The sequence below is a fragment of the Leptonychotes weddellii genome, chromosome 13, assembly GCF_054177405.1.
Source record: "Leptonychotes weddellii isolate Sample4059 chromosome 13, ASM5417740v2, whole genome shotgun sequence".
Classification (NCBI taxonomy): domain Eukaryota; kingdom Metazoa; phylum Chordata; class Mammalia; order Carnivora; family Phocidae; genus Leptonychotes; species Leptonychotes weddellii.
In genome coordinates, this window is record NC_138381.1 from 64,603,466 (window position 1) to 64,618,927 (window position 15,462).

The 15,462-nt window shown below is 49.1% G+C and overlaps 1 protein-coding gene across 4 annotated transcripts in view; it reads right to left on the reverse strand.

Moving 5' to 3' along the window:
• Window positions 1-15,462, reverse strand: part of GRK3 (G protein-coupled receptor kinase 3) — a 124,910-nt gene that overhangs the window by 15,716 nt on the left and 93,732 nt on the right. For all 4 annotated transcript variants that reach the window (XM_081801940.1, XM_081801939.1, XM_081801941.1 and 1 more), the window contains 5 exons: window positions 13,053-13,160; window positions 6,039-6,105; window positions 5,175-5,275; window positions 2,267-2,333; window positions 1,098-1,193 (listed from right to left, as the gene is read on the reverse strand). In XM_081801940.1, coding sequence (XP_081658066.1) covers window positions 1,098-1,193; window positions 2,267-2,333; window positions 5,175-5,275; window positions 6,039-6,105; window positions 13,053-13,160 — 439 coding nt within the window. The remainder of the gene's footprint in view (window positions 1-1,097; window positions 1,194-2,266; window positions 2,334-5,174; window positions 5,276-6,038; window positions 6,106-13,052; window positions 13,161-15,462) is intronic.

Below are 15,462 nucleotides of genomic sequence, written 5' to 3' on the forward strand. Positions count from 1 at the left end.
GCTCTGTCCAGGCTGCAGACCACGCCTGGCAGCGCGCACGTCGCGGCACCGGACACGCTGCGGCCCCTGGGAGAGCCACTGCGCCAGACCACAGAAGTGGCCTCAGCCCCCTCCACCTCCTCTTCGCCTCGGCTTCCCCTCCTGGGAAGCTGGTCCTGGGAGCACCCTGATCGCCCCTCCTTCCTGACACTGCCAGTTCCAACCAGCTGCCATTCCTCGGGCCCCAATGCGCCTGGCCTCTCGTGGGGTCTCCTGCAGCTTCCCTCCTCCCCAGCCGCTCACCCACCACTTCTGTCTCCAGGCCCCGTTGGTTCCAGTTCTGTGTGTCCCTGGCCACGGCTCCTCACAGGTGTGTGTGCTTACAGTGTGTGCTTACAGCCTTCTGGAGGGGGAGCTGCTTGGTAGGAAAAGTGGGGGGGGCTTACACCACCAGGGTATAAGGAGGCAGCTGAGAAAAGATGGGGAGGTCCTGGGGGACGCAGAGAAGGTGGGGGCAGATGTGAGCCCGGCATGTAGTGATACACTCTGACTTAGCAGCCTGAGGAGGATGGTTTTCCCTCATGACTCACTGTCTGTAATTATGCCTTGTCTACTGGGAAACATAATGATATGAACAAAAGTTTGAAAAATGCAGAGAATTATATTAAAAAAAAAAAACCACAGTGATTATTTCACTTTTGATTGACAAATGCAGAATGACTCATGCTGTTTGCTCTCTTCATCCTAACACAGAGAGGTCTGAAAACTTAAAAGGATTAAGATGGCTGGCTCTTCGGCCCATGGCAAAGTGTGTTCACTGTCACAGCTGTTTCTTCTCTGCCTCATGTAAGTTCGAGTTCTATTCCAATCACAAATATATCCAAATCCGTAAGAAACTGACCACTTCCCAGGTTGTCAAACATAAAATGATTAGTCCACAGAAAGCTTTCATCGTTTCTAATTTAGGTCCTTGACTTCTACATTCTTCCAATATATAGGTATTGACTGGTAAGTTACATTCCACCAGCAGGCCAATGCTAAGACAATCACTCAGTTTGACAGCCAATAAAAAGCCTCCCCACCCTCCAAAACACCCAGGGCGAACATCACATGTGTACCTTGATGCCCTTGGTATCCTCTTCATCAAATGAGCCAATGTCAAAGGCATCAGCAGCATTGACTTCTCCCCGGGGAGGAATCAAGGGTGGAGGGTACTGGAAGATCCAAAGAAGCATGCTTCAGTTATCAGATCACCTTACGGCCCATCCCGACCTACGGCTCTACAGTGAGAACACTGTGAGCACCACTGTGCTGCATGCTGATCATTCCAGCCGAGCTCCTACACATCACAGCACATCTTTCAGAGATGAGCCTGGGCATGGAACAGCCCTAAAAGACGACCCCAGATTTTAGAGAAACTTCAGGGGGGAAAAAAAAAGATTCACGTCCAAGGTCTTAAAGCATTACTGAATATAATTAAGTCTCAAGACTGCACATCCCGCCAGCTCAACTTTAGGAAAACACCACGTCTCAGACAACAGGGCACCACACTTCACTTGCTGGAGCCTTAATGTGCGGGGAGGCCAGAGGGAGCGCTCCACACCCACAGAGGTGCCCAGCCGACGCCAACGGAGCTGGAGCCCACTCCCTGGTTCACAGTGGGCGGGACTAACAGAGCATCATCCCTCCACTGCTGGAGATGATGCAAAAACGAATCCAAGGCTGATCCACATTTAAAAAAACCCTTTAATTTGGGGTGTTTTCCTGTACTCATGGGAATATAAAAAAATATCTTAAAATAAGGGAAGGGATTCTGTTGCTATCCAATCATACTGATCCTTAAGTTGTATGGTGCTGGGTTAGAAAAAGTATATGTAGATTTGTGACCCACGTTTCTCGTACATTTCTATAGAGATCTTTATGAAAATACAGTCACTGATTGAGATAGGAAGTCAAAAAGATGAGTGAAAGCTAAAAACATCTCAGTTATAGGGACATTTGAATTAGATGACAACTCCGGTTTGATATTATTAATGTACACTGCAGATATTTTGAAAACTTTTAAACTAGGGAGACAGAAAAGTCAGCCCAGAGGGAGCTGGCAGCAATGGCAGCCCATGGGTAGAAGAGCAAGAAGGACTCACACTGCAGCCTGGGGCGTCTGGGGGGCGGGGCTTGGGGCGGGGCCGGGGCTAAGGGCGGGGCCCTGGGGAGTGGACCCAGGAAGTGGGGGACAAGAGGGAGCACAGAGGTGGTGGTGCCCAGTGTGGGGTTCCAGACAGAGTACCTTCTGTAAGTAGACTTGCTGCCAGTCGATGCCCTTGAAAAAGATGTGCTCCTTTACTTCTTGTGCCCTGTGGAAGAGGCACAAAGTTGGTAAGGGTGCGTTTGCAAACCTAAGGAGTATTTTCCAAAAACTGTCTCCTAGTAAGAACACAGAGCAACGACCATTTTCTGTTCTTTAAGTAAGCAAGTAAAATACGCTTCTTTCAAAGAAACACAGGAAACACTGGATGTTTAGAAATATTGTATGCGGAAGCTAGGAATATTATCCCATATGGTAATTTATCGGGGACGCATATTCCAGTTTGAGAGAACCTAGGAGTTGTCACAGATAGAGAGATACACAGGATTCTGTTGCCCAGAGAACAAATTCAAATAAGAATCAAACTAGAGATCTCCACATTGAGGAGATTTTCAGCAAATGTCTATGAGGCATGTTAGATCAAACGGTAGGCATATGAAGTACCAAATATGAATTCAGAAGCAAACTAGAAATCTAGGAACACAGCGTATGCCAAACCTCCTCATAAATTGAAGAAACAAGTTTTCCTGGAGACCACCCTTAAAGCTCAGTTTATGCAGAAGAGAAGGGGCTGTATACCAGGAGGAAAGCCTACCCAGGGAAAGCGCATGGTCGCCGTGCTTGCCAGGGACCAAGGCCTGCCCTGGGTCCCCCAGCCCTGTCTCCTGTAGCAGAGCCCCAAGGGCTGGTTCTCGGCCCCCTTCCTCTGCTATCACTCCTTCGGTAACCTCACTCTGCCAGGCCTTTAAGTGACCCGTACCTGCAGACAAGCTCTCAGATCTGTGTCCCAAGTGCTGACTTTGTCCTGCACGCCAGGAGGCCCACCCACCCAGCGCCTACTTGGAGTCTCCACTTGATGGGGCGAGAGGTCTGTAGAACTGCTGCATTACTCCCACACCTTGTTGTCTAAGGCCAAAGAGCCGGATCACCCCCGATGCCCCACTAACCCCTACACTCCACAGCCCACCCCTCGGCAAGTCCTGGGGCTGACTTACTGCCTCCAACCCTCACCGAGATCTGATTCCTAGTGGGGGCGGCAGGGTCTTTGATCATGGAGGGAATGCTAAATGTCCCGCCACCACTGCCACCGTCCAGGTCCCCACCCTGCTCCCCGAATGGCCCTAACTGCCCCCCTGCCCCAGCCTGCCCCCCAGCCACACAGCCCACAGCCCCACCTGCCCCATGCCATGCCCACATCATCTTTTCAAACCATCTCCCTACACCCCTCCCCAAGACTCTCCAGAGGCCTCCTGTTGCCCTTACAGCAAAGTCCAGGGACACGGCCTACAGGACCTGCCTGAGCCCACCACCTCTCTGACCTGCTCTTGACCTCCCTCTCCTGGCTCTCCAGCCTTCTTGCTCTTCTGCATCATGGAAGCTTAATTTCCCCTCAAAGCCCTACCCTCACTGACCCCTCTGCCTGGAGTCCTTCCCCTCTCTCCTCCCAAGGCTGGAGTCTCAACGACAACACTACCTTATTTATCTCATTCATGCTCTTCTCTCGGTCTGAGGTCATCTTACTTACCGGATCGTTTCTATAATGTCATTCACCCCCACCCAATATAAGCTCCAAGACAGCAGGGCTGTGTCGACCTGTGTGTAACTGCCTCGGCCCCAGCAGTTAGGACCGTGGCTGACACTCAGGGAGTGCTCAGTAAGTGTTTACTGAATGAATGAATGAAATCTAAAGCAAAGGGTGTCCCTTTGCGTTTTGCATTTGTTCCTTCCCAACAATTGCTGAAATGATGGAAGAGGAACACGGAGACCTAAATGTACCACAAAGAGGGATGGGGAACCATCAGCAGACAGGATGGGCGTGGACGCAGGAGCCGTGATTGCTGGCAGGAAATAGCACAGCTACTGGCCAGGGGACAGAGGTGCTGAGCTCCAGGCTCAACGCCGTGTGTGTGGAGGGGGGTGTGGGAGGGCGGAGGGGGAGACATGCACTGAAGACAGTCTGAATTCTTCGTGCATGCACGCGCGCACGCGCACACACCATACTGTCTTCCTCCATATCCAACCCCAAATGCTACATGTTTATTCTAATGGAGTGGGGGGAACCTCTGAAAGGTTCTATTTTGAAGAAATTAAGCCTGCTAAAGATTTTAAAAAGCAATCAAAGGAAGGACTAGAGATTTAAGCCCACAGAAAGTAGAACAGAATCAAAGCGAAGATACAGGGAATACACAAGGTCAGAAGCATTGATGACCATTCTAGAAATTCCGACAGCCACCTAAAAGGAGTTCTACGAGCTAACCAAGGAAATGGAGGAGAGGGATTGTCAAATAAAAAAATAACAGTATTCCCCAAGCTCAAGAAAATGAGCCTCCACAGTACAAGAACTATCGGAACCTGACATGAGGAGTGATAACTGGGCTCCATGACCAGCTTTATTGCACACAATAAAGCAATATATCCCCAAAGTTCTGGGGGAATATCATTATCGATTTAGAATTCTGTATCCAGCCAAAATATCAGTCAAGTTTGAGGATTACAGGAAGGCATTCTGGATATCTAGCAGATAGAAAGCAAGTATAAGACAGTAGCCGACCAGTTACACGGGAGAGAAAACCAGTAAGAACCTGATCAGGATATTGAACTGCCATCACTGCAAACCTAATTAGTAAAACGTCACCAAATGAACTGTGAAATATCAGGATTCGTTTCCACCATCAACATGCTCGATTTTTAAAGTTAAAAAGTGAGCGACTCCTTCAAGTCGTTAATTACGAAACACAAAGGACAGCACACATATTTCCCATGTGATTTTTCTCCCCCGCCTCGGGTCAAAATGGGAGATTTTTAGGGGCTAGGAATGATTTGGGATGTACTGGAACTAACTGTTAGGTGCCCCGGGTGATGATCCTCAAGAGCTAAAATAACAGCCTACCCGCCTCCGTGGCAGCCGAGCCGCTTACTGGCGTCTCTCTGGAGCAGGCCTTCTAGGAGCGACCGCAGTTCTGGCGAGAAGGCCTCTGGGAGTTCCACGTTCTGGGGGAGGAAAAAACAACAAGATTTCAAAGATGCCCTCCTGGAAACAGGGCCCTGATGCCCAACCAGACCTAAAAGGCCATTTCTTGGAAAAGGACAGTGTTAAAAACTGCAGATTCATTGTGAACTAATATTTACTCTAAAGAAACGTGAAACTGTACTAGTCACTTTCTTTTTTTCTTTTAAGTAATCTCTTTGCCCAACGTGGGGCTCGAACTCACAACCCCAAGATTAAAAGTCGCACGCTCCACCGACTGAGCCAGCCATGCAACCCAGATAACTAGTCATTTTCAACGTCAATCCATAGCCTGGGGCCAGGTCCGGAGAAACACGTCTCCCCACTCTTCTGCGCCTCAGTGATTTTTCCTTTTCTTCGATCTCCTTACTTTAGTTTTTGACTTTCTGGATCTCTTTCTTACTGAGGGGTGACAAACCTTGATTTCTGCCTTGGCATCTATTTCCACTAAATTGCCAGTTAGGAATTCTAGGAACTGTATCTCCACTCATTTGTTTTTAAGAAAGCAAATTTTTACACTGGTTGTTAATGGAATGAGACGTGAAAATTATAATGCAAATAAGAACAGAGTTTTTAGGGGCACCTGGCTAGCTGGGTAAGTCGGTGGGGCATGTGACTCTTGATCTTGGGGTTGTAGGTTCGAGTCCCATGTTGTGGGTAGAGATTACTAAAAAAAAAAAAAGAAAAGAAAATCTTAAAAAAAAAAAACAAAAACCCACCAAAGCACAGAGTTTTCAATCTCCTTACCACGGTGAGGGTCATTCGGTCTATCTCATGCTTGTCTTTGGTTTTGTGCTGTCTGAAAGGGCTGTGCCTGTGGAAATGAACAGCATCCTGTGACAATGTGGTATCAGGTCACTTTGTGCAATGTCCCTGGCTCATATCTGAGTACTCTACTGTATCCTGTTACTGTTCATCCAAAACTATAGAAATACAAAAGCCATACACATTTACCGTGCCCAGAGAAAGGCTGGTGTTGGGGTATGTTAGTGTCTCAAGGGGGGGGTGTTTATGCTCACTTGAACTGTCTGATCCTCACGTCAGTGAAATCATGGTACGAAAATATGCTTCAGCAAATACATTCCTAGTGATATTTTAAAATATCCTTAAAAAGAAAACAATCAGCCAGCCGGTAGTCATGAAAATGAAGGCCATTTATATAACATTTGTCATGTTAGTGTTTCAGATAATGACTTTCATACAATTTTATCTTTTTTTTTTTAGAAAAATGGATATTAGTTTCTTAAACAACCCAAAGAACATACCAAAACACAAAACAACTACAACGGAAACACAACCAAGATGAACACGCCTCCCCCACTGGTAACTAGGCGATACCTTTCTTTGATGATAACAGACATAAATGAACCCTGTGTCCTCGGGGCCCTCCAGTTCTGAGAGCTGCTTTCTCCTGTTTTACTTAAGGAGAGCCCCAAATGTAGGAGTCAGCAGACCTGGGTTCAAGGTTGTGACAGGGGTGTTTACTGGCTGCAGGCCAGTCACGGAAACCATCAGTCTCGATTTCTTCATCTGTCGATGGGCACAAGGCCCCCTACTTCACAGAAATGACAAAGGGAACAGACAGGCACCGTGTATGCTGGTCGCGGCCAAGACCACAGTGGTGTACAGGAGGTATGTGATACAGCAATCATTCGAGAAATTAATAAGCAAATTATTCCTACTCTTAACCCTGTTGTTAAAACCCTGGAGAAGCTGGCTTTTAAAGGAAATCTTATTAAAAGAGACTAGTAAACATGCCAATTACAAAATCCTGGTCTTTTTTTTTTTTTTTTAAAGATTTTACTTATTTATTTGAGAGAGAGAATGAGACAGAGAGAGCATGAGAGGGGGGAGGGTCAGAGGGAGAAGCAGACTCCCTGCCGAGCAGGGAGCCCGATGCGGGACTTGATCCCGGGACTCCAGGATCATGACCTGAGCCGAAGGCAGTCGCTTAACCAACTGAGCCACCCAGGCGCCCAATCCTGGTCTTATTTAATTTGAAAATTAAAGAAGGGATATATGTACATGACTGAGTTTCCTTACAGCAAGACGTGCCTAAAAAATGGTGAATCCTACAGTTTAATTTCTAAGGCGTATATAACATCATCACAGGCAAAATACTCTATAAAGTGGGTTGGAGAACTGAGCACATAAATGTGATTCAGAAAAGAGAACTCATCCTTGCACTACTTACTGCTCCCACTCTGACCATCCTACTGAATTAGTGAAGGGATGCACTGAATCATCTCTTGGAAGGGATTATTACATTTCAGAGCCTTGATTATCTTAAATATTTTAATGTTCATTTTGTACAAGAGAGGGCACTCTAATGCTTTATTGTTCTTCTTGCCATGCAATGAAATAGAGTAATTTCCATCTCTTGAAAGCAGTAATTTGAAAAATAAACTCTAAAACAAGGTGAATGAGTGCCAAGCAAACATGCACTAATCTTTAAACTAGATTTTGACTGGAAATGTCCTGTTCACCCTAATTGTTTCTTAAAAAGAAAAATGTACAATGATTGCATTTAAAAAGCAAATCGGATAGGGCGCCTGGGTGGCTCAGTTGGTTGAGCGACTGCCTTCGGCTCAGGTCATGATCCTGGAGTCCCTGGATCGAGTCCCGCATCGGGCTCCCTGCTCAGCGGGGAGCCTGCTTCTCCCTCTGACCCTCCCCCCTCTCATGTGCTCTCTCTCTCTCTCATTCTGTCTCAAATAAATAAATAAAATCTTTAAAAAAAAAAGTAAAAAAAAAAAGCAAATCGGATAGAACAAATGGTATGTTTGCTGATTTATAAGATATTATCATTTTAAAAACCATTCCTTGTATCATCCTCAGATGCAAAAGACACGGAGATATTCACATGTTCGTGGTTCGAGAGAAAAAGGATGAAAGTTTATGAAATCTTGTAAGACTTCAGTCTCTGCCAACCCGGCCGTCTCCGCCCCACGCGGTCCCTGAATGCACACTAAGGGCTTGTGCGCAGATCTCCCGGCGCGGGGACGAGCCCTGCTGGTTTGGCTCCTGTGCGCGGTGCCGCGGGGACCCCGCTCCTGCTCTCGACCCCCGCGGACTTGCTGCGACTGCCGCCGGAAGGAAAGCGCTGTGCCCTGACCCTTGCAGCGGAGGACCGCTGTGTTCTGACAGAAGTGCTCTGTGCTAAATGTAAAAAGTCTTTCATGAGACCGGAGGGAGGCTCGCAAGGGGGAGTGGAGTTGGAGCCGGGGGGTGCCAAAAACATTTCCAGCACATGAACCCTGTCACTACCAAGCCCGCTGTATATACACGGCTATTCCGCGGCCGACTCCGTTAGGCAACAGTCGGAAACGCTTTTCAGCGATTCGGCTCTGGGCTGCGCCACGGACAAAGTCTGCGCTTTCAAGTTCGACATCTTGATGCACATCTGTTTCCAATGCAGTCTTGATTATTCTTTGTGAACAAAACCAAAGATTCCGTTTCTATTTTGGAAACTGTTAAAGAAACCCTCCGACAGTAATAATCTCCGCTCGGAGGGAGGCACGTGGTGCTCCCGGACCCTGTGTGGCTGCCGCTGCGCCCCGGTGTGGCTGCCGCTGCGCCCCGGTGCGGCCGCTTTAAATAGGACACAGTTTGGGGCCTGCCCACAGCTTGCGGGGCGGCTGACTTCTCCCAGCAGCGCGCGCGCGGCTCTCCGGCGGCTCTCCGGCGGCTCTCCGGCGGCTCTCCGGCGGCTCTCCCGCGGCTCTCGGGCGGCTCTCCGGCGGCTCTCCGGCGGCTCTCGGGCTGCTCTCCGGCGGCCTTCCGGCGGCTGTCGGGCTGCTCTCGGGCGGCTCTCCCAGCAGCGCGCGCGCGGCTCTCTGGCGGCTCTCCCGCTCGTGGCGGGGCGCCGCGGGAACACAGTTCACATGTGCGGCGGGCAGATGCGGCTTTCGCACAGACCGGGAGCGCGCACTGTACGTTTCCCCCGAACGGGTGGGGAAATCGTTCAAGATGTGAGAAGTGATGGGAAAACACACACGCGTGCGCGCGCGCACATGGCAGATCACGTTCACAGCGGAACGATGAGTTCAAGAGACTACGTTTATAAGTAAGAGTGATTCAAAACTCTTACGTCAAAATTTAATTTTCGAATACCAAAAGGATGACATGTTACATCAAGTATGAGTTTTGAACCTAAGCCAACAGCTGCCAAAATATTTATAAGCATTCCTTTTTCCCCCTACAGGAACAAACTCAGTAACCTCGGGCAGAGCTCAGCGGTCCCCAGACCACCAGCCAGGCTCTCTCCCTGCATCTGACACCTTCGGGGACCGACCATCAGAGGGTACGAGGTTAGGATCAAAGCTACTGTCACATCAATTCTTTTCCTTGACAAAGATCTGAAATCTAGATTGAGGATCAGGACAGCAATCCCACACAGGCGCCAACAGGAAACCTTCAATACCCGGCCCATCCCTGTGAGTCCAGGGAGGCAGAACGCAATCTCAAGCCTGGACAGCTTGCGCTGCTCACACCCAGACTCCTTTCCTTCGAGCCTCCGCGGTGTTCTTCTACAGTGGCAAGGCAAAGTGAGGGTGCGTGAGGGGTGCGGACAAGGGTTTCAGCAGAGGTGGGGGGGACACACTGGTCCGTGGAAGAAGCATTCAACTGAAGAAAAGAGAAGCGAAAAAGACCTGCTGGTGACCCCCTGTTCAAGCGCACTATGCCTCTGTGGGAAGGAAGGAAGAGACATGCTCTGCCTGGGCACTGCTGACCTTTTGGGCAGGGCAATGTTTTGTTGGGGGCAGCAGGGCCCATCCTGTGCATTGTAAGATGTTCAGCAGCATCCTTCGCCTTCACCTAACAGATGTCAGGAGTAGCCCTTTCCAAAGCTGTGACAACAAAAAAGACTCCAGGCATTGCTAAGCAGCACCCCTTAGCTTCCTAGCTTCCGTATCTGAGCACCCATCGGAAAAAACCAGCAACCACCGATCAGCATAGCAACATCATTTGGCCACTTGCCTCCTTCCTGGTCCCAGGCCCGCAGGTCCTGGCCTTTTGCCTCGGTCCCCACACCTGTCCCCCATCTCCCTCCATCCAGTGCCATATGCATGCTGCTATGAGCACCTTCTTCTGACGAACACCCAGCCATGTCTCTCCTTTGCATAAAAGCCTCCAGTCTCTGGAGCCCCCACCCCCCACATGGCGTCCTAGGCTTTCCCTTCTTGACCCCACCTCCTCGACCTTCTCCCCCGGCACGCCCTCCTTGCCCAGGTCACCACTGGGGAAAGGCAAACTGTCCTATATTTTCTGCTCCCCGCAGGAAAACATGTCCACTTTGCTCCAGTCTTGGAATCGCCAACCCTTTCCAGGCCCCCTTCACAGAGCATCCCCTGCATGGAGTCTGCCCTACTCTCCCAGGTCAGCCCTGGGACCCATTTCTTTGCTCCCCAGGATACTGCAGTCCGCCTTGCTCATGTGTGTGGACATCTCTACTTTCCTGTGAGCTCCTTAAGGACTAGATATGGCTTCCCCCCCGCCCCCCGCCTCTCCTTCTTCCTCTCCCCAGAGCAGGAAGCACAGTCTCCTGCATATTGTAGGTACTCAATAAATGCTTACCAAGTTTACTCTAAATCACTTAAGTCAAAAAACATCTCCCTGCCCTTTGGTTTCCATGCTCTCTCCTTTCCTGTGAATGGCTTCTGGACAAGCAAGGCAGAGAATGGCATAAGATCATAAATCTTAGTGTGAAAGGTTCATCCAGTCCCATCTCTTACACACTGGAAGGTTTCTTTGCACGCCAGCTCAACAGATGGTCCCTAGACAGTGACGGGGACCTTGCTACCTGTGATGCACAACACTCCTTCAAATGCTTAAGTGGGCATTGTTGTGTCAAGCTGACATCTTTCCCCTCCTTAAAATGCCTGCTCTTGGGAGCGGTGCAGCATGAATATAACCCTTTCGAGAAGACAGATCCTTGGCCAACAGGGAGCCAATCATTAGGGTTCCCCTAAGCCTTGTACCCAGCTCTTCCAACCTTTCCATAAGAGCCATGGTTTCTAGATCTTTCCCCATTTTCCTCTTGTCCCATTCATCCCATCCTCGGGAACACCCTCTGGATGTCTTCCTGTCGGCCAAGACTCCTCTTGATGGGAGCCGCAGTGAACACAGCGTTTCCCCCGAGCCCGCTCGAGGACCCATGAGGAATGAATCCCTCCCAATTCAGTACTCTGAACCTGACCTGTGGCCAGATATGGCTGGATTCACTTTATTAACCACAAAAAAATCACACTGCTGGCATATCGTTAATAATTACATTTTCAGATCTTTCAAAAACAGTGTCATGCCAGATCATCCCCAGTCTATATGCGTGGACATTATTATAAACAGACTAGTATCAAACAAAACAAAGACATGAACCAAGCCCTAAATACATGGCTTGGCAGGTTTCCCTGTGACATTTTACTACTGATTTTTCAATCTTGACTTGATGTAGTCAACGGTTTCACTGTTGCATGGAATTTTACTGTCTCAAAATTCCAGGGGTGTGGATTCTGTACCTCCCACCCCTTCTCCGGTGGCGGCCCAGACAAAAACCCAATGCGTGTCTTTGCGTGCTCACCTCACATAGAGAGACTCCACCGGGTGGTTTGTGTGGGAAGTGGTTTTCTCTGGCCTGTCTTGCAGAAACTCTCTAATTAGGTCAGCGAGTCTGATGATGTGAATTAGGGCCATCCAGGCTCCACACATACAGTAATTCAATTAAGGACCAACAGGACCTGGCTCTCTGGGCAGTAATACAATTTTGGTTCCCCAGTGAAAACGGTGAGCAGAGAACTAGATTACCAGAGTCCTGGGGAAGCAGCAAGAGTGCTGGGACCCTAATCTGGGGGAAACATGGAGTCCAGCCCCTTTGTCGAGCGTGCTAATTATGGTAAGAGGATGTGGCGGTGCTCAACGAGGCTTCCCAGTGGGAATGTGAAAAGCTCAGCAAATGACCAGACCTGTCGTGTTCACAGCAGAAATAGGAGAAGGAGGGTCTTGACCAGGAAATGTTAACATAAAGTGCTTTTTGTGTCCTTGTGGATGAGGATGACCAAAAACATATTTTCAAAACTTAAGATTTCCATTCCGGTTGGCTGAAAATTCTTAAAAATTAATGGAAAAATGTTAACATGATCATTGTGCTCGATACGGGGACATATTTTTGACAGTGCTTTCATTCCCTACTCCTTCTGCTCTATTTCACCATCTTTGGTGGTTGAGAACTAACACCAATTAATTAAAAACACAAAATTACGCAGTTTCATTTTTGTGTTTTATGAAAAGCAAATTAACTTCAGCACGCTTCTGAATACATGCACGCTTTTAAAATCGGTTCACTTTGGGTCTTGGTCCTTTCTTGTAACCCTCAAAATGCTTAACGTTGGCAAGACAATCATGAGTAACTGATTCCTAACGAAAAAGATTATCCTACCTTCTTCAATTATCCACATTTTAAAATAACTCTCAGGCCCCAAATAAGGCTTATCCCTGGGACCACTTCAAAGCAGTCTTCTTTTAGGCTTAAATGTGTTGACATTCCTACAAGGTACGGAACAAAAATACGAAACTGTAAGCTTTTGCCTAAAAGTTTATGGGAGCAAAGCTCTCGCTTTATAAGGCGGAACGAGCCCTGGTCATCATCTAGGTTAGCACTGTGTGATCTAAAATGGTGTCAGAGCCTAACAATGTCTAACTGGTCTGGGTTCTGATCCGAGGACATACCACGGCGACGGTAACAGAAGGATGCATTTCACTCACCCTCGCAGAAGCTTGAAAAGCATGCAACCCAGGGAGAACCAGTCGGCACTGCTGTCATACGCTGTCCCCTTCTGCAGCACCTCGGGGGCCATGTACCCATGGGTGCCACTAGGGAGAAGAAAGTGCACACACAGTTATCAGAACACGCCCACCTTACAAAATGGTAACAGCTCAGCCAAGAGGGTCAGATGTCCTTTGTGGAACGGCAGCAACTATAAACACGGGGGAGGGGACAATGGGGGCTCCACACAACATGATGCATGGAACAAAACAACCTTTCCTGTCTGAATTAGTATAAGAATGAATATAAATAAATTACAGTAGGAGATAAATATGAAAACATGCAAGCTCCAGTCTCGGAGGGGAAATCTGAACCACGTCAGTCTTTCTGCACTACAGCTATGAAGAGGTCTCCTGCCTATTCCAGAGCTCTTGTGAGGACGTACAAAGGGTGGGCGTGAGGCTGGGGGAGGGAAAGATAAGCAGGCACCTATAGGTGGTGCCACGGACCCTCAAGGGATGGGGACATCCCTCCTGTGTGGCGCCACCTCTGTGCTAAGTCCTTAGCACATGCTAAGGGTGGGGGCTACTTACTAACATAGTCAGCGACAGACCCCAAGGGGGTGGGGAAGAAGAGGGGGCCCAAGCCGACAGGTACAAAAGATGGAGAGATCCCATGTCCAGTTTTGAGGGCTGCCGACAGACCAAAGGACCCCGCTAAGCAAATGTGAGGATGGTTTTCAGGAAGTTGAGAAAAAGATTTGGGAGGACAACCATTTTATCTTGAATTGCACTATTCTGCAACTCTGAATCCCCTCCTGTTGTACCATTCCCCACCCCTCCTTCAGGATTTGAGCGCGCACTGTTCCTTCTAGAAGAGCGAGAGGAGGCTCGTGGGGGGCTTTCAAAGATGCAGCCCGAAAGGGTTCCTGCAAAAGCTACGCCCTCCAACCTGTCCACCCTGGCTGATCTTCCTTGACAAGGTGGGTGCTAAGACAACACCTCTATCGCATGGGGTTTCCACGCAGATTCCACGTACGTAAGGGGTTTAGAAGGGTGATGGCACAGAAGAACAACTTGATCCACGTCAGGGGTGTTCTTCTCTAGTCTTATTTTATTAGAGTCACGTTTAAGTTATGCTCGCTCATAATCATTCCCGATCCAGGATCAGGACTGGGCTCTAAAGCGTTCTCACTTTGGAAGATGGCTCTCAAGCAGTGAAAATGGGCGCTGGTCCATCATGGCAGGCCCAGCACTTGAATGAGCTACACTGTCTGGAATCTGAAGTCTGACCGTGTCAGGCCAGCTGTGAGGGCACGGGAGGGTTCTAGGAGGGGCATCCGAACCAGTCTCGGGGAAGGGTTCATTTCAGCGCTGCCCAGAAAGACCTTGGTGGTGACCTGCAAGCCTATGATTCCCAGGATCAAAACCCATGTCTGGGATGGGAAAATACTACAAGGATAAACACAGGGGGCTAAGCTGACACCGGACACAATCAGAGCTGGATCCCGGACCCCCTGCCACGTGGCTTTCTGATTCTGCTTGTATGGCAGCAACTGCTGCTTCCCCACATTTCCCACTGAAGAGCCGAACTACTCTGAACCCTGAAAGAACGCCTGGAGGTTCTGAGACACTGTGGCATGAGACACAGCCTTGCTGTCTTAGAGAAAATAAGCTGGAACTCCAATCCGGCACTGGTAATCTATTCAATCCCGAAAGCCTTTCTCTGCTTTCTCAGGACTACCGCATAGTTAACTTTCAGTTTACAGTAATTTGCGAGTCATTAAATGGACCCACTCAGTTTAAGCCCAAATTGGGAACCTCAACCACAACACTTGCTGTAGACGGACCAGCTAGGTGAAGTCCAAGGATCACACCACAGCTTTGAAAAGACTTGGGAAACCACGTCCAGGGCGAAATTCTGGCCAAAAGCCCTCATCGAGTCCAAAGTGGACCATTTCCTAGCCTCGGGGAGTTTACCCGTGTAGGGTAAGGAGTCCAAGCTCTGGACTCAGACAGAACTGGACTTTAATTCTAGCCCCACCATGTGCCAAGTCTGTGACCCTATTCAAGTTACGCGATGTCTCCGGACTTCAGTGTCCACACCAGAATGTAGATTATTCCACCAGTAACCTCCGGCACTTCTGTGAAGATAAGAGCTTATTCAAAGCAGCCGGCCCCACATGCCAGGACAGTGGATGTCCAGCCGGTGACGCGGTGAGCACTGCGGCTGCTGGCACCACCGCGACCCACACACCAGCCCCTCCCTACACGGCCAGTTCCGGGGGGTCCCTGCGGCACTGCCCCCGCCAGCCAATGGTACCTAAAAGCTTGCTGCATTCATCAGTGGACTTGACCCTCACAACACTCAGATGAAATAAATACCACTGGCATCTCTTTAGAGAGAGGA